Below are 18,591 nucleotides of genomic sequence, written 5' to 3'. Positions count from 1 at the left end.
ATGGCCTTAAAAAATAAAATAGCTCACAAGAGCAAAATTCAAACACCGTGAATTCCTCTCACAGTTGACCAAATGGCAATGGGGTTCAACGTGTCTATCCCAAGAAAACATTTTATGGTTTGTAAGATATTTCGTAAAATTTTTTGGTTTGTAATTAATCAACCTCTGATCCCTGATTTTCAAACCTAAGAGCTTTATCCTCTGAGAAATTACAAATCCTCTAAAGGTATTTAAGAAGTTAAAATGTCGGTGAAAAAATAAATTATAATATTTTTTAACCTAGCTTATCTTACACATTGTATTACACTTATCAATAGGCTGTGTATTAAATTAATAGTGAACTTCATCTCTATTCAGAAAATATATTCAAAAAAGTTTTATATTCTCATAAAGAAACTCTATTCACATTCTCTGTCATAATTCTCTGTAATAAAATTAAATTTCATTGAAAACAACTATAAAAAATCACAAATAGTAAAATTTTTACTACAACTTTTGCTGTTAGGGATTTTTAAAAGTTGTTTTAAATAAAATATATTTTTTTTATTCATTGTATTCTTTAACAGTTAGGAGCAAAATGTATTTTTAATTTCTTTTTTGACGCGACGCTTAGAGTGAAGTTAATTTTATATCACGATTAGAACAGGTCAAGTGCCCCTATATTTCCACAGTTTAATGCGATGTCGATGACTTTTATCCAGATATTATTAATTTAACAAAGAGTTCAATGGTCTTAATTTTTTTTTACAGTGGAAAATCATAATGGGAGGTGTTTTATGCTGTTGTCCAGAAGAACCTAAATTCTCTGAAGAAGCTTCTATTTCGGCGGCACGTGACGTCTCGACCCACCCCAGTGATGCATCCATTGCTCTGACGGTGCACCAGCCGCTTTATCCTCCTGGCAAAATAATACATATTGTCAGAAATCATCCCAAAAAAGAAGAGTGAGTATTTGTTTATTTTGTACAAATTATGTGACGAATCTTTTAAACAAGTAATCTACAAGTTCAACGTATGACTGATTGATTTCTAAATTAAAAATCCGGGAAACAAAGGGTGATAGGTAAATGAAACAAATGGTATGTTAATTATGAAAGCGGTGAGAAGTTTAAAAAAGAAGGTTACGAGTTGTAAAATATATAGGTTTTCCATCGGATGACTGACTGATTTCAAAATTAAAATCTGGGAAACAAAGAATGATACAGAAATGACACAAACTGCATGTCTATTGGGAAAGCTGTTAGACTTTAATGCAGAAATTTTGGAATTTAGTTATAAAGTTAGCCGATAAATGGCGCTGCAAACCATCGAGCAATCATTTCTAACGTTAATGCGTGAAAGGAGACAGGATGCTATTTTAGCGACTGAGAACGGATTGACGAGTTTTTTGCGAGTAAAGATAATTTTCCAATCAGTTTCTCATTCGCACACGAAAAAAATCACAGGATGGCCCTTTAAGCTGCGTATTCTATGGAATAACGAGTATTTCTGAAACTGCAATGCCACAGTTTGATTAGATTTTTGCGACATTTGTATTCCTTTAATAAATTCCAAAACTCACTGTTGCGCCATCTGTTGGAAACTTTTGTAACTAAATTCCAAAACTTCTGCATAACAGTTTTACAGTTTCACATTAGACATACCGTTTGCGTCATTTCTCTATAATTCTTTGTTTTCCAGATCCCAGATTTTACTTTTGAAACCAGTCAACCATTCGATGAACACTGTTTATATTTTACTTTACGTAATTTGTAAATTTTAGATTTATTTTTCAATATTTGTAAAATTGGACATTTTCAACGTGATTTACTTCGGAGAAAGTTTTTGTTTCAAGTATTTAATTACTAAAATACTCGACATAATAATAACATAAAATTATCAATTCGAGAAAGTGAAATACATAATTGAAGAAATAATTGTTGGAAAAACATGCTAAGTAAATATTAAAAACACTAAGCTTTCCAGATTTAAGTAGCCAGTTAACTTCTAGTTTCCTGATGTTTCTATGCTAATAAAGCTTATTTTCGCAAATTTACAAAAATGCCGAAAAATGTGTATTATTCAAGTTAATTCTCTAGCTTTTATAGTCCGTTTCATGCATAAGATGGAAATAAAAATATCATATTATAATAATTATAAAGTATGATACTAATTTTCAGAAGTACTATTTTTATCTTCCTTACAGTTCTATTATTGAATGAAACATATCTGTTTCTTTTGTACAATATCACTAACATGTTTTTTTTTTCTTTTTGAATAAATGCTAGCCAAAAATATGAGACAAAATGGAGGTAAGATAAGACTAATTTCAATCGATTTCTTTGAAATGTATTAAAAAAACATGCCTGTTCCACTATTTGGTATTTTAGTTTTACACCTATAACACACTAAGTGTTCTGATTTTGTTATCTTTGTAAAAACTTAACTTTTTGTAACCCGGAAGAAATTTAATTTTTCTAGAATTTAATTTTCTAATTCTTTCTTTTAAAAATTCCCCAGACACAAAAATTATAATTCCTTAGATATGAGTACAATTTCTCAGAAAAATCCTTATATGGATAACTAGTAACACAGTTAGAGAAATCATGATTAAAATTGATTGAAAGGAATGAAGTTTAAACCTTGATTCACTTTTGAATAATAGCGATTTCGAAACTTATTACAAACGAAAAAAAACTATACTAAAAAAAATATATAAAAAAAAAACTCTTTGTACCAGAAGCTGAGTAGATTTGAAGCTGCCCCGCCACGATTATTATATTAAAGCAAGGCGTTTTGCAGTTAAGTTATTCTAGTTGGACTTAGAACTATCTGTAATGTCAAGAGACATTCTTTTATCTGAAAAAAAAAATATATCGTTTGATTTTGAAAGCATGGTACATAAATTCTGCCTGTTGCATGTTATATTGGTTTGTTAATTTAAAATAAATACTTTGTACTCGAAATTTTAAATAAATTATTTTCTTTTTCTTAATTTAATAGCAATTTGTGAAACAGCAGAAGATTTACTCTCAGACAAGCACTATGTCTATTACTAAAAATGGGAGTGAAAAAAACGTGAAACTACTACCTAAAATAAAATCAAAAAATTTCATTTCATTTTAACAAGTCAAAATTCTTTTTCAAGTAATTATTATTTTACCGTATTCAAAACATTTGAAGAAGAAATAAAAAGATGAGAATAATTTAGGGTACCCGAATACCTTCGGAGACAAATTTCTGAAATTTTAAATTTAAAAAATTCTTTTTTGGATTTTTTTGTGTATTACACACTAAAACATAATATGATAACAAAGGAATATGAAAAAAAAAATATTTTTAGGAAAATATGGGGAAAAAATGGTTTAAAAAAGTGGAAAAATCGACCTACTTTATAAATAACATAACTTTCTCAAAATTTATTATTTTTTCATAATTTTTGCTTTAAAATACTCATAAAATCTCCATTAAGGAAATAGATTATACATTAGACATAATATTGATATTTAGACATTTTGGTGCTAATATCGTAACTTATTCTGCAAAAAAAGCCAAAAAATGCTATTAATTATTTTTATTTTAGCTGTAGAACATAAAATTATGGTTGAATTATCAATAATTATCTGAAATTTACGAGTGAATTTCTGTTATTCATGTTTCAAACTGTTATGAATTTTTCCATTATTTTCAAACATAGAAAAAAAAATTCTACATATATTTTTATTTTTGATATTTTTATTTATATTTTTATTTTTGAATTCTACATATATTCTATTTTTATTTTTGAATTTTATTTTAATATATGCTTTTTTTACTTACTTTTCGATTTTATTTCAGAAAAATAGTGAAACATCATGATCCAGTGTATCAAGCATTATGGGCAGATAACATTGACTTCGATGAAGTTTTGATATCGCCAGTAATGGTACAAGATCACATGCCTGATAAAGTCCTTGACGCCTTAGAAAAAGTAATTGATACACTTCCTTTTTCTTATTATAAGTTCAATTCTTGGATATTTTTTAGCAAATACCTGTAATAGTTTAGATTTTGGAGGGGAAAAAAAGAGTTAGTAATACTAAACAACCTTATGAGCGTAAATTCTACTCTAAAATCATACTACCTTGTGAATTATATTGATATAATCATAATTTTTGAATAATATATACTGTTGATTGATCCAATACACATTTAGCATAAGTTCGGTCATTTATTAGAAAGAATTTTATACCACCATAAATCATATCGAATGTTCATTAGGCTGAAAGAAAACCATGCATACATTAATAGACTCGAAATATGCCTACAATAACCAAATAACAACGATTTTTGTTGTTGTTGTTGTTGGTATTTGACTGTTAATGACCCATCCATAAGATTTTAAAATAGATTCTAAGTCGCGTCTTATCATAAAAGAAACGTTTAAATGAGAGACGGAACGCATGATTATGTAACCCTTTCAGATTCATCGGCATAAACAAACTTGGAAAAGAGAAAACGTTACTCATCCCATTAGTGGACGAATTCAGAATCCCTAGGGAGTAAAGTTCTAAAGAAGAACTAGAAAATGTCCTAAAAACTTTACGTCTTCAAAGAAAACTATGTTTGGTTGGTAATTATGCCACTTGCGAATGGCAGCAAGCCTGCTTGGAATCAAGCGAATTTTTAAGGCTGGAGTGCGTTTCTTGTTTTTACAGTGACGCAAAATATGGCTAAGAATACTTCAGCTACACACACACACACAACACAGTTCGTTTTACATGAACCCAATCATACTCCACTCCTTCATCTACAGATCGTAATTTTACCCAGAACCAGAGAACGATCAATCTCCTATTCAGTACCCCAGAATTATTGATTTGCAACAGAAACTTGGGGGGACTTTGTGGTTCGACAGATTTAACGTACACCAGTCACACGGCCGGCTGGATTCGAACTCCCGCTCTTGAAAACACCAGTCCAACGTCCTACCAACTGGGCACACTTATGTTCTATTCCGGGAAGAGGGTTGACACACATTCATCATGATGGAACTGGAACTATGCACCAGACAAAACGGCCACCATAAGTAACTTTTTATTTACTGCTCGGATCTTCACATACAGTACACTCTCGATTATCCGAGCGTGGTTTATCCGGTTTGCGGATTATCCGTGCTCATTCCGGAGTCACAAAAATATAAAGAGAAACATTTTCAAAATTAAAAAACTTTGATTCATGAAGTTATGACTCTACAAAATTTCTGGAAGCAATATTCGTTATTGGATTACAGTATATGGAATATCAGCATCATGGTCAAAGGTAAAATCGTCTATGTTATCACGATCTTGGAGAGAGATCATACCGCTTGATGAACAATCTTCTTCAGACGTTCAAGAAAAATATGATAACAGTATTTTCGAACAAGCAAAAAGAATCTAAGGTTTCGAAATTCTTGATGAAGAAAATTTAGAAGATTGGTTTCCAGTATTTGACAGATGAAGGCATCGTTATGTTGTTAAATCAAATAGTGATGATAGTAACTGATGCAGAAGATGTAGTAAATGAGGGAAATACAATTTCTCATACTGCTGCTCTGTGGAAACTTTATTAGATTAAATGGGAGGATTCGATTACGGTGACATTACTGTGGTTCGTAAAATATGTGTATCGATAAAAGGCGAAGACGCATTACACATTTTTTTAAAAGGAAAATTCCTAGTCTGATGTTTTACAGCATGCAAATGTGAGTAATTTTTATATTTTTTGTACTGATATTGATTTTTTCTGTAATAAAAGGAGTTTTCGGATTATCCGTGTTTCTCGATTGTCCGTGCGACCTGTCCCGGTGATTAGCCCGGATAATCGGGAGTGCACTGTATTAGAATTCATTCTTAATGGTTTGAGAGGGTGACCTCAAATATGCTGAATAATTAATGCATACTATATTTTAAGTTACGAAATTAGACACAAAAACGTACTTACTCTGAATAAACATACCTTTTTTTTTCGAACGGATTCAGATTTTTTGAACCCCAAATAGTAGTAGGGTAGCCGCAATAGTTTGTCAAGAGAGCGATCCAAAGTTTGGACTCCTTAATGTTAATTTTACTTTTTACGTATTTCGCCATATCTCGGGAACTTTTTAAGCGAATTTAAAAAAATTTGCGCACAATTATAAAATTTGTTTACCCGAAGATAATTCCATGTAAAATAGAACTTTTAATAAATTCTTAAAATTTTTTATTATTTTATTTAATAACAGATAAAAAAAAGTTTGAATTGTAAGGTATACAATTTTTTATGTCATTTTAAAGTATGTTATTTTGCACGCGAAATAAAACACTTTACTAAAATCGGGTGTATAGTACCTGAGAAATCGAATTTTAATTATAAGACTTCTTTAAAATTCGATTTTTCAGGAACTATTTAACCGATTTCGTTCAAGTGTTTATTTTGCCATGTAAAAATACATACTTTAAAATGACGTAAAAAATAGCATACCTAACAATTCAAAATGTTTCTGACTGTTATTAAATAAAATAATAATCTTTCTTCCTCACAATTTATTTGTTGACTGATTGTATTCAATGAATTGAATTTTTGATTATTGTATTTATTGACGGTAGTTTTTATAGTGATTTATGATCGATTTTAACTTAATGGGCTGATTGTTTGATTGTAGTAACTGGATTTTTTTTAAAAAAGCAAAAAACAAATAACATTATGTTAAGCTTACAAAAACACTACTGCAAGCAAGAATCTTACTTTTATTTCAGAGAGAAATGTATGCAATACACAGATAATATATAGGTCGTTTGCAAATTACCTGGGTAATTCGAGAAACGAATTGATTTTTGGCACTTTAACGAATCAGCTAGTGCACATTTGCTAAATAATTCGCAGAATAACCGATTTCTACATCTTAGCACTAGTGTACGCATTTTTTTAACTTACAACAGTAAATATACTTATATACTGCCCTGATATTTCGTTTTATTTTACTTTCAGCTATTGATTAACACGGGTCCTGCAAAACCTCAAAGACAATTATCAGACGCTGATCGACGACAAATATCAAATCCCGGCACACTGGAAACTGGAGCTCACCCCCGGCCGTCTCGTATCAACCACGAGACAAGCTTTACAGATGTTTCTCGAGACAGTGAAGAAGCGGTCTCGAGACCCGATAAACCACATTTATTAGTTCCAAACTGGGAGTACAACGACATAAGCGGTGGTGAGATGGACGAAGAGAAAAAAACGAATCTCGATAAGCAAGACTGGGACGTGGCACCCCTTGCTTCGCCAGAAACTCTGTCAGATGTTTCGAGTGTTTCATCGAAAGGAAGCAAGAACAATGGTAACCGCATTTCTTGGTGTGGTGTTCCGCCGATGGCCCCTATTGCTCAGTCGCCAGCAGTCCATAGGCCTAATTCCGAGTCCTTGTCATTTCATAAAAGCAGACCGACTTCTACAATGCACGGCGACTCTGGCACTGATATATCAGACAATTTCAATTTTCCTGTGAGCCACAAAGTGGTGACGAAAGCCACGGTGGAACGAGAGGACGTATACTCGCCTTCTCTCATGAACCCTTCAAAAATGAATCTAAATATCGAACTCGAAAAGAACATACAATATGGAGAAGGGGACATATGTCCCTTCGGAACAGATAGTACTTACGCTAGCTCAAGTACGGACAGGACGATAGAACCACTTTTTACCCCCCATGAACCAAAACGAGTGACGTTTGATTTGTACGATACACAAAAAATGGCTAGAGAAGTGTCCGAAGACAGCATGTATAACTCAGGAGAATCATTTGTACCTACTTATCCTGAATACAGCAACCAACAGGAATATGGAACACATGATTACATGTACATTCCTTGTGGCTACACTAGTTCTAGTCCAATATCGTCACCGACGTTGGAACATTCCATATCTGATGTACAGTTATTTAAACTTTCTGAACTACCCGGTGTGCATAAATCTAGGATAGATGAAGATACTTCCCCCACTCCAGAAATGGCAGCTAACAGTGAAGAAGCAATAATGACGTCATCGCCGAAAATGACGCAACCCAAAAAGAAAACTGTCGAAACCGAATTGTCTTCATCGCCAAGAGATTATACAAAACTGCAAAACGAAAGCAGCTTATAGCTATCTTTTTCCTCGGTTTGTATTTATATTGTGAATATATTCATTGTTCTTCCACGTTATTGGTCTCTTTTGACCTTGTGATATTATTCAAAGTGTAGAGTGTTTAATGCCATCAGAATCTCATGGTTTATTCCTATTTGCACATGAGAACATTTTCCAAAATGGCAGATTTCAATAATCTTTTCGAATTCATAGTCATTCCAAAGTATGTTTCAAAGTGGATGCTTTGAAATCATGTTTTAAATAATCTATTCCTTGTAAACTTTCATATTATTAAAATTGTTTTGAAAGTGTTGAATAATTTTGTGTTCTTCTTAAACACACTGGAAAAAAATAGACCTCGTCATTTACACGATTATTTCTACACCATTGAACCTCGTTAAGAGGAAGGGCATCAAAATTGAAGATTTGTAATCATAAAAATAGCAAAAAGGAATTTGATAATTTAAAAAAATAACTAATTAGCAAAGATATCAAAGATTTTCTTGTGAAATAAATGAAAAATAAAATGCCTACTATTATTTACATGTTTCAGTTAAACTAAAAATAAATAAATAAAACATCTATTGAATCTTGGTTTAAAAATTAATACTGTAAATTTTTTTATAAGCAAATCCACATGGCACAGTTGGCATTTTCTCGTTGAAATTGAAACTAATGAACTATTTTAAACAACGTGCTAGATACCAAATGAGATGTTCGCCAAAAAATTTCACCATCACGAGGAAAAGAATTATCCTTTTTTTTTTTTACCCAAGTTCACTACCTAGATGGACAGCTCGTCAAAATTTTACGACCACTGGCTCATTCAGTTAATGGAGACACCAATTGCAGATTGATGCAAAATACCAAACAAAAAAAAAATGCTAATTTTTGAATATTTTTATAAAATACATAAAACCAAATCAGAAAAGAAATTTCAACAAATCTTGAGAAAATAAAAACTCACATTAAACCGGTCAAAGAGCGATTTCACAAACAAACTAAATTCAAAGGAAACTCTAATACAAAAGAAAACAACGCCCTCTTATAAATGCGCAGAATGAAAAAAAGAAAAGACCACTTAACAAATTAGTATAATGCTTTACTGGGGATGCTCATTTAAGACTTGATTTTCGCCCTGTTAAAAGAAATAATAAACTAGCATTCTTCAATCATTTTCTTAATCAAAAAATTAATATTACAATAATAAAAAGGAAAATCATTATTATTACTCAAATTATTCACAGCCTCCTGAAAACTTTCAACGTTATTGCAAATATTTTTAATCCTAACCAATTGTGAAAAAACTAAATTTTTTAAAATTTTATTACACAGATTAGTTTTAAAGTTGCAGAAAAAAATAACTTTAAATATATTATATTACTACACATTAGGAAACTTATTCTCAAGAAAAGAACTTATTTTTGACAAATACTTTCATAAAAATTCGCATTTCAGATGCAAAGGGTAAGTTACAATTTTGAAGAGTGAGATGCATAAAATTTATAAACCTCAAAAAATTAAACGTTTCATAGTGTGAGTATTTTTAGTGCATTTTTTAAATTTCTATTGCAACTCTCAGTAAGTTTAGCATTCTGCAAAACTTGAAAGAGTGATATGAAAAAGAGCTTTTTATGTCAAAAAATAAAAACTTCGAAGCTGCAAATTTTTAACTCTTCACTCTATTATTACACCTTTTTTCAAAAAATCCCTTTTTAAAAATTGTACATGTAAGAAGCAAAGTTTACAGTACCATTTTAAAGAGCAACACAAATCAGAACTATCTTTCTCAAAAATTTCTACAGCTCCGAGGTGTTAAGAGTTTCTAATATATATATTTTTAAATCTCCATTGTATTGGTACTTAATATTAGGACAATTTTTTATTTTCAATAAAGTTTAAGTTTTAGAAGTTGCATGCTTAGTACCATTTTAAAAAGTGATAAATCGAAACTACGTACTAATTTTCATTGATTTACAGTAATGATTATCATATGATTTCAATGATTTTTTTTGTTTTGTTGCCATTTTAGATGGACATTTTTCACATTGATTCTAATATCATATAAAAGGTGATCATTATGGTCAATGCAGGCATAATTTACAACTAGCACTTTTATAATATAATAATATATATGAACTATGCCTTAGTTACAGAGACATAACAGTTCTAACATTTAAGAATTAAATTTTAAAAAGGGGCAATTAAACTGAAAACATAAGTGAGCAATGATAAAATGCTTAAAAACAATATAATTTTTTTCTTTTAATAAATTTATGCTATAGAAACAGCCTGTACAATTTTACTACCACTAGAAAATCAATGCCTACAGCGCTGTACATAGAATAAATGTTTTATAAAAAATAATTCCACGCGTTTTATATGTCACCCCCCTTCCAGGAAGAAACAAATTTTTGACATGTATGATCAAAACAATATCAAAAAAAGAACACTCGATACACAGTCAGGCAATGAGTATATTTATAAAGTATGAAAGTAACAAAAATGTGAATCTGACATCCACATGCACATATTATATTAAATGAATTATGACTTCTTTATACATATATCCGTAAAGTCCAAATACTGATAAATATATTTATAAAATGCTTCACTGTACAATGTAAACACGCAAAAAACTTTGGAGTTCTCTCAAATTATGTCATCGAAAACAATGACTGTTGTTTCTCAAATAGGCTTTGGAATAACAACAGGATGAGGCAGGATTCCAGGTGGAGCAACGATGGGAGCACCAGTCAGCACGTCTGGGCCATGTTTCTAAGGCAAATTCAAATTAAATTAGTATTTTTATGAAGAAAAAAAAATCTTTTAAAATATATTGAGTCCTAAATAAATTTTTGCCGCTATGGGAAGAGTTAAATTTATTAACCTTATCACATTATGCTCGTAAGAACTACAAGAAAATGAATTAGTATATAACGCAAATATTTATATTTTTATCAGAATGGGAACATACATTGAAAAATTCATGTGGCTAAATTCCTAACAGCTAAAGATATGGAATTGATTTATTTTATTTGAATTTTTTTTTTTCTTCAAAAAATATATAGAATTTATAAGTATTACAACATGCTAGTAATTAATTGATATTTTTTTAAAAAAAGATACACAATTTAAATCACACAAAGAATTTTTGTGATTATTTTAAGTAACTATCAAAAAACAATCACAAATAAAATAAGAAGAAAACATGTTTGCAAAAAGCATTAAAAATTTTGTTAATGCAAAAAAGGGAAAAACTTGAAAAATCTTAAGCCTTCTTATAATTTTTTCTTATTTACTAGCATAATTTCATTTCCAATATTTGTCCATTTGCTTCATTTAAAATTTTAGTTTTGATAGCCCAATCCTGCTGTGAAATTAATTATTAATATAATTTAATTTTTCAGTGAAGATTTTTTTCTAAAATATCAAATTTGCTTTTACCAAGGAGTATTTCTACTTGGAAGAAATAAATAAATGAAAAAGAAAAAAAGAAATTACCAATAATATTACATATTGTTAGATATGAGAAGAACTTAATGCTTTAATTTTTTAAGCACATTGTCGGCCCTGACAAGTTAACTTATCAATACACTTGCATTATCCATTTCAATTTATGAAACCCAGGGCACTATAAAATATTTCAAAGTTTAATTTAATTTTAATCAGTATAAATAAAATTTATTACAGATTACTTAAATTTTTCACTCAACATCAATGATAAAATAATAGCCAGAGACATGACATAGTTTCTATTTAAAATTGCTCGTCAACAGGGTGTTAATATACAATTAGTCCGCTTCTTAAAAGTACTTAGATTTTCAGTATAAGTAAGTTGAGTATTGAATTTTCAGTATTAAAAGAAAAATCTCTGCAGCTTATAATGGTTTAATCTAATACAAGCAATGTACTCTCAAAGATAAAGATACTTAAATATACAAAATATAAAGATACTTAAAGATACTCAAATATAAATTTGATTAAATAAATATTAATACTGCTTTTAATTTATTTTTTTAAATTTTTCATTTCATATAATTTTCTAAAGTTGCATAAATAATTTTAAATTATTTTTCGGAATATTTTGTTCAAAAATCAGTAGATTAAGATTAGTAATTCTATCAGCCGATTTAATCAAGTAGAATCCTTGATGTGCCAAACTTCAAATAATAACATATTACCAAATTAGCGAAATCAAACATTGTTACAAACTATATGAGTAAAAAAAAATAGTGACAGAGATTAGTGGAATGCATATTTACCTGGAAAACATATATTTGCTGAAAAAGTAACATTTAGTAGACTTTTTAAAATACACCAAATTTAAAACATTCAACAATTGGTTTTGAAATAGATAAAATAAAACAGGTGTTCGCATACTTGTTAGAATCATGGCTCCCTTAAGAACTGAGAACCTTCACATGGGCACCCTTAGTCAAATAATACACATTTGCAACATATTATTTTTCATATTTGTAAGAATATCAAGAAGTAAAAACACTACAATAAGGAAATATCACTCTTGTATTACAAAAAAATTGCATATTGTGTAAACAAACAAAATGGATGCCAATTTAACAATTATAAATAGAAATGTCACCATTCTTAAACATTATCATTCAAATTTGAAATGATGTTTCAATCTAATATAAAATGTTTTATTCTCATTAGTTATTTAAATCATACTAATATAAAACAACGATTCTATTACTTTTGAAATAAAATATAAAGATTTACATACTAAAAGATATGGTATTTAAAATAATTTATAAGATTGGAAATTTCTAAAAGTTTAAGTAAATTTAATTATAAGTATTTTGCTTAATAACTATGACAGATATGTTTGATAAGATAGGTAGAACAAATAGTATTTAAATAGCAAAATATTACAGGGAAAATAATACTTTTATCATTTTTTTCATACTATTTTAAAAAAATTAGGTAATAAAGTAAATGCACATACTAAGATAGTCCTACCTTCTTTTTCTTTTTTTCTTTCTTCTTCTTTTTCTTTTCTTTCTCATCATCATGCCTTTTTTGTTTCTTGTGTTTCTTTTCATGAGCACCCTCTAAACTAGCATCTATAATACAAAAATATAACTTTAAAAAATAACCACAAAAATATATATACCTAACAGAATGTTAATAGTTAAAAACAAAAAATTAAAATCATCAATTTAAATCGTTTCATTCGTTTAGCAAAAGCTCTTAATTTTAATTAAGTATAGAAAAAAAATTAGGATTTTTAATGGAAGCTAATAGCATTTCAAAACCAATGCAAAGCTCAGCAATAAAAATATATGTAAGCGACCCGTATTAAGTGCCTTTCATTTGTATTAGCTATTAACTTAATGCGTACTTTACAGTTAGCAAAGTTAATGACATCATGAATTTATAACTTCAAAACTACATTATCTTCAAAGACATAGTGTATGTGACTTTTGCTAAAAACAAGATCTTATTGAAAACAGGGATATAGCAAAAAGAAGTTGATAATATATCAATTTACACTCTGAAATTGTGAAATTTTTTTACAAATTTGCAAAAACAGGATGCCACTTAAAAAGACTATACTCTGTTGCAAGTTAAGAAAAAACATATGAAGAGAGTTTGCTTGCACGAAAGTGCATGCCTAATGGATTAAAAGCTACAAGCACAAACGAACATCAACATTGCAGACTTTAGAAATGACTTTGCACAGTCGTTTTGTTTGCCTTTTTAACTCATGTCATGAGAAAAACAAAATCTATTGAATAATCTATTAAAAATTAATGAAAATGATATCTTAGAATTGTAACCACTATATGCTTTTCTGTTCACATTTGAAGAAGCTGATGAAAGAATAATAAGCAAATAATAAAATGTTAGCATAAGCGTAATTTATAGTGGTCCAATCAAATCCAATGCTCTTGCAACATCATGTAGTTGTTTATTTTTCAAGTATGAATATTCTTCTTAATAATAGAAATATGTGGCCAAATCTAGGATTCCAGTAAGAAGACTACGATACTGTAATCTTTCTTTTAACAAGTCTTTGATATATCTTAAAAGATAGCACAGATAAAACTGCTTGACGTGCTGAACTTTTCAAAGCCTTAATATTGTTTTGAAAGCCTATTTGCATAATTTGATAACGAAATAAAATGGATGATTACTTAAATCTTATACCAAAAGACAATAATCTTTTCTTAACTTCCAACAGAGTATACAGATCACTATTTTTTTCCCCTCTTTAATTAACAACAAAACTACAAAAGCAAGACCCCATTTTTAGAAAATTGAGAGTCAATTTTTTACAAATGTTTTAATTGACCAGATTGGATGGAAATGTCTGGAATCATATTTTAAAAATTAAATAAGATATTTTGTGATATTTTAATTATTATACTTAAATTGATGAGTGGTGTAAATTAATCTTAACTAAATTGGTACAAAGTGCTGAAAAACAATGAAATATTTTGTCTCGTCTGCTTCTCAAATGCATAATAGTATAACTTAAAAGTGCATATAAAAGCATGTATAAATTTAACTTCCGAAAATAATCTTATTAACGACTTAATAACTTCAAACGAATTCCTTTAATGAGTTATACATATTATATGACCACATCACTAAAATAACCCTAATAAAATCCTTAAGAATATCTTTTCAAAAGCAATTAAATACTCATTCATATTTAATTATATAAACCAATTCATTTTGATTCTATTTATTTTCCAATATTAAAGTCAAATTATGGATTACAAATACAATATAATAATTATTTTGCATCATTAGCAGGAGCGTTAAATTGAAAATCTCATGGCAATTTCAATATGTTATAACAAACATTCACTTGCATAGTTAACAAAATCTAAGACAGTGTCTTAGTTATCATCTTCATTTAAATAGTTTGGTAAGTCTTTTAATTTGGTGTGTAAATACAATTTTATAACAGAATTGATTAAAAATATATAAATTTAGCACAAGAGTTTAAATACATATAAATGCTGCTCTCTTACCTTGTTGAGAATCTTGTGTAGGAGTATCACCATCTTTATGTTTGTGCTTTTTCTTGTGTTTTTTCTTTTGAGGCATTTGGCTCATTAATCTGTATTGTTCAGGAACCTGTAAAGTAACATTGATTAAAATACAATTATAAACTACAAACAATTTTTAACTACAATCAAAATTTAGTAAAAAATTTTGTATTCTAATTTTTTCATGAAATAATCAAATAAGGGTTAATCTAATTACATCATAAAACACAAACAATTTTTCACTATAATAAAAATTTTATTGGAATGAAATAAAAATGACATAAAAAAATTATATAGATACTAATTTTTAATGGCATAACTGAAATGCACAAGTCAAAAGGGAGAAAAAGGAGCATTCATTTTGTCAAATTTTGATTTTCTTACTAAATACAATTGTAGAGCTCAATCTAAGATTTCTAACCAGGTCTATATTTTTAGAATTTTGTGAAAAATACTTTTAACAATATCTAAGGTTGCATTTATATGAAATGCAAATTTTAAGACAAGCTTTAGTATTTCAATGATTGAATTGATTCCTTATCTGAAATAAAGTCCTGTCTAAAATAAATGATATTATTAGTCAAACCTATATAAAATCTTGTTTATTCATTGGAACTTCTATTAATTGCATGTAAACTATTTTGTTTATTGATAAAGAAAGAAATCTAGTGCTTTCTTGAGTATTCTGATCCGTCTAAATAAGCTTTTGCCATTAATACACATAAAAATGTGTATATTAAAATACATGAAAATTATTTTGTACAGATGGGAGCACGAACAAAATAGAATAACAATCTCTTATTATAGAAAAATGGAACTAAGGGAAATGCCTTAATTTAAATAACCTAAAATTTTTAAAAAAGCTTTTTGGTTTAGATTTTGAAGATTCACCTTTCAGGAATTAGTTAAAAAAAATAAATAAATAAAAAAATAATAATTAAATATATCTCGTCAAAACATTTTTATGTATTAAACACAATCATAACCCTATATAGTCTTTTCATTAAATTATAATATAAAACTTCAAAAAAAAATTTCTTTATCTTTTAAATTTTGATAAATAATTTAATATTCTCAATATTAAGCTAAAAATTTTCAAACTAAAAAATTTAAAAGATCGATTCTTCACACTGAAAATAACCTTCATAAATTTTAAAGGAAAGATACTGCAAAGATACTGAAAGTAGGAAAACAGGAGATGCTTTTCATCATCTTCGAAATAAATAGGTGAAAACATTTAATATTGCCATTAGGATATGGAATTTTTACAAACGCATTGAATCCAATTAAAGAAACTTAAATTTATAAGAAAGCAATTTCAGCAAGACAAAATATTTAGACATAATTTATAAATTAAGCACGGAATACTTACTGGACCAGGATGCAATCTGAAGCCTGACAACTGAGATCCGGTAAGGGGTTGAAGATCTTTTCCACCAATTGGAGGTTTATCAATCAGAGATTTTAAAGAACTGTTGGTAAATAATTACTGAGTCAATAAAAAAATTTATTTTGTGTAAACATGGCTAAAAAGTAAAAATGTGTGATAGATAAAATAATGAGGAAAACGTTACATCATTACAATGCAATTTAATAATATTAAATACAAAATTTGCTTTATAATGTAACTTTACGCTTATATGGCTAAAAGTACACAACTTCTCTCTGCTCAACCACATAAGTAGTTAAACAATTTATAAAAAGATTTGTATGAAAAGCTTGGGAAAATGTGCTTTAAATTGACAATAACAAATGCCAATTCGATAAATGCTATATAAACATAACTTTATAAGGTTTAATAAAAATTAATTAGAATATTTTTTTGAAAAATTATTATAAAGAATATTTTATATGGGGTACATTAAAATATACATCATTGATGCCAAAAGAGAATTCAAATTGCCGACTAATTTAATTTTTTATCAATTATTTGTGTTTTGCCAAAAGTTTTTTGATGATTTTGAAACCCACTTGATAAAAAGAATTTAAACCTTTGTTTTGAGTTTTATAAGTTTGCTTTTTCAGCATCAAAAATTAAATTAAATTGTACTAAAATAACCAAATTCAAATTTAATAAACTAAAAATTCTTCACCTATTGTCTTGACTTCCAGGGGCATCTATGCTTCCAGGTAAATTAGGTAAGAAAGCACTCAGCTGATCCTTCATTTTTCTACCGCAAAATTTGTTATAGGAATGTTCCAGATTATAGTAGGTCATCAAGTTTGTTGCTCCAGTCAATTCACTCTCTATGGATAATTAATTATAATTCAATGCGTTAATAACAACAAAAAATGAATTAAACATTTTTTATCACAATAGTCAGGTTTTGGACACAATTGTAAAATCGATGGTCTTATAATGGATTTTACCTGTCCAAAACCTTTCTGGTTTTACAATTGTTTGGTAAAAGTGAAAGTGGTTACCAACCTATTGTAAATCTGAAATTTTTTTTCAAAACCAAGGAATACGAAATTAATAACCTATTAATTGAATTATTGGGGATATTTCAGTATCATGATCTGTTACGCCAACTGCAATCACCAAGGTGCCAAATAGATTTTAAACTTGCAAATTTTTTAAAAGAAATATGTAATGTTTGCTCGGGGGGTTGATACAAGTTATACCTTTCGAGTTAGTCCCTTTCTGAGACTTTTTTTTTTTTTAGTTTCTCATGTGCCACTGCCCGGAAGTTTCCCAAGATTTGGCGATTATTCTGCTCAGATCATGATACAGAAATCTCCCCCAAGACAAATTCTGTGTACTACCAAAATTTATAATTTTAAAAACATTTCAAGAGAGTAGATACCCTGTTCTTAGTACATAACATTAAGATATTTATGTTTCTTCAAAAAAAATATTTTTTAAATAAAACATGCATTTGATACTTAAAATGAAGCTAAATTTTAAAAAAACTTTACCTAATTCAACCTTAACAAAATCACTAGTTATACCTAATTCAAGGTTAGCATTTAAACCTTATAGTCTACATTTCGATAAAATCAAATTTACTTGGTGAAAACAAAACATATTATGCAAAAACACAAATATATTTTGTCAGATTTGTATAAATTATTTAGATAAAATCCTTACTAGGTGGTTCTTTCATGAGATAGAAAGGCCCGCTATGCCAGATCGCTGGAGTTTTACCCTTTCCCAAAGATATGGTTGTTTTTAATGTTCCAGTTGAATCTTGCCGTGGAACCACAGGGGAACGAGACCCTCTAGGGCTCGATTTTGGGGAATAAGATTCGGACCGTCTCCCCACCTCTGCCATATTAGCTGGACTGATTTTAATACATACGATAATTAAAAAATGCAATAAATAAAAACAAAACGCTCTGACTGAACTTTTCTTCTTTCCTGCTCTTCTGAGTTGAGTTGTTACTTAAAAATGAGAAAACTGGTATAAAATAACAGTTATCTATAGAACAGTTATGAATAAAAAGTACCGAGTATCTGAAA

General features: G+C 28.7%; 2 protein-coding genes across 10 annotated transcripts in view; one reads left to right on the top strand and one right to left on the bottom strand.

Moving 5' to 3' along the window:
• inaE (inactivation no afterpotential E) overlaps positions 1-8,422 on the top strand; it is a 112,008-nt gene extending 103,586 nt beyond the window's left edge. For 2 of the 3 annotated variants that reach the window (XM_016072791.4, XM_016072793.4), the window contains 4 exons: positions 751-944; positions 2,268-2,291; positions 3,817-3,949; positions 6,970-8,422. In XM_016072791.4, coding sequence (XP_015928277.1) covers positions 751-944; positions 2,268-2,291; positions 3,817-3,949; positions 6,970-8,124 — 1,506 coding nt within the window. In that variant the 3' untranslated portion in view covers positions 8,125-8,422. The remainder of the gene's footprint in view (positions 1-750; positions 945-2,267; positions 2,292-3,816; positions 3,950-6,969) is intronic. The other variant, XM_016072792.5, reaches the window with a different exon arrangement.
• A 2,143-nt stretch (positions 8,423-10,565) lies between these two features.
• MED19 (mediator complex subunit 19) lies at positions 10,566-18,517 on the bottom strand. Of its 7 annotated transcripts, none has more exons than XM_087157020.1 (8): positions 18,220-18,517; positions 17,222-17,375; positions 16,501-16,600; positions 15,111-15,216; positions 13,087-13,190; positions 12,490-12,539; positions 12,372-12,389; positions 10,687-10,884 (listed from the first exon to the last, which is right to left on the bottom strand). In XM_087157020.1, exons 1-6 carry the CDS (start codon positions 18,401-18,403, stop codon positions 12,510-12,512), a joined length of 678 nt encoding a protein of 225 aa, XP_087013146.1. In that variant the 5' UTR covers positions 18,404-18,517; the 3' UTR covers positions 10,687-10,884; positions 12,372-12,389; positions 12,490-12,509. The 7 variants fall into 7 exon arrangements, 6 of the variants coding, with proteins under 6 accessions (XP_071033379.1, XP_015928282.1, XP_071033377.1 ...); XR_015431308.1 differs by having other exon boundaries at positions 10,836-10,884; positions 13,073-13,190; XM_071177278.2 differs by lacking the exon at positions 12,372-12,389 and having other exon boundaries at positions 10,566-10,884; positions 13,073-13,190.
• Between the last annotated feature and the right edge of the window lie 74 nt (positions 18,518-18,591).

Source organism: Parasteatoda tepidariorum, chromosome 2 (assembly GCF_982258835.1).
Source record: "Parasteatoda tepidariorum strain Cologne lab strain chromosome 2, Ptep-v5.0, whole genome shotgun sequence".
Classification (NCBI taxonomy): domain Eukaryota; kingdom Metazoa; phylum Arthropoda; class Arachnida; order Araneae; family Theridiidae; genus Parasteatoda; species Parasteatoda tepidariorum.
The sequence above is the reverse complement of the archived record's forward strand: the minus strand, read 5'-3'. Positions and strand labels throughout refer to the sequence as shown.

Excerpts from the sequence above, each read along its gene's own strand:
- MED19 (XM_071177276.2), bottom strand. The coding sequence starts at position 18,403 with ATGGCAGAGGTGGGGAGACGGTCCGAATCTTATTCCCCAAAATCGAGC. Across the intron at positions 16,601-17,221 it reads CCTGGAAGTCAAGACAATAG|TTCTTTAAAATCTCTGATTG; the intron begins GTGAAGAATTTT and ends ATTTACCAACAG. Across the intron at positions 13,191-15,110 it reads TACACAAGATTCTCAACAAG|ATGCTAGTTTAGAGGGTGCT; the intron begins GTAAGAGAGCAG and ends TTTGTATTATAG.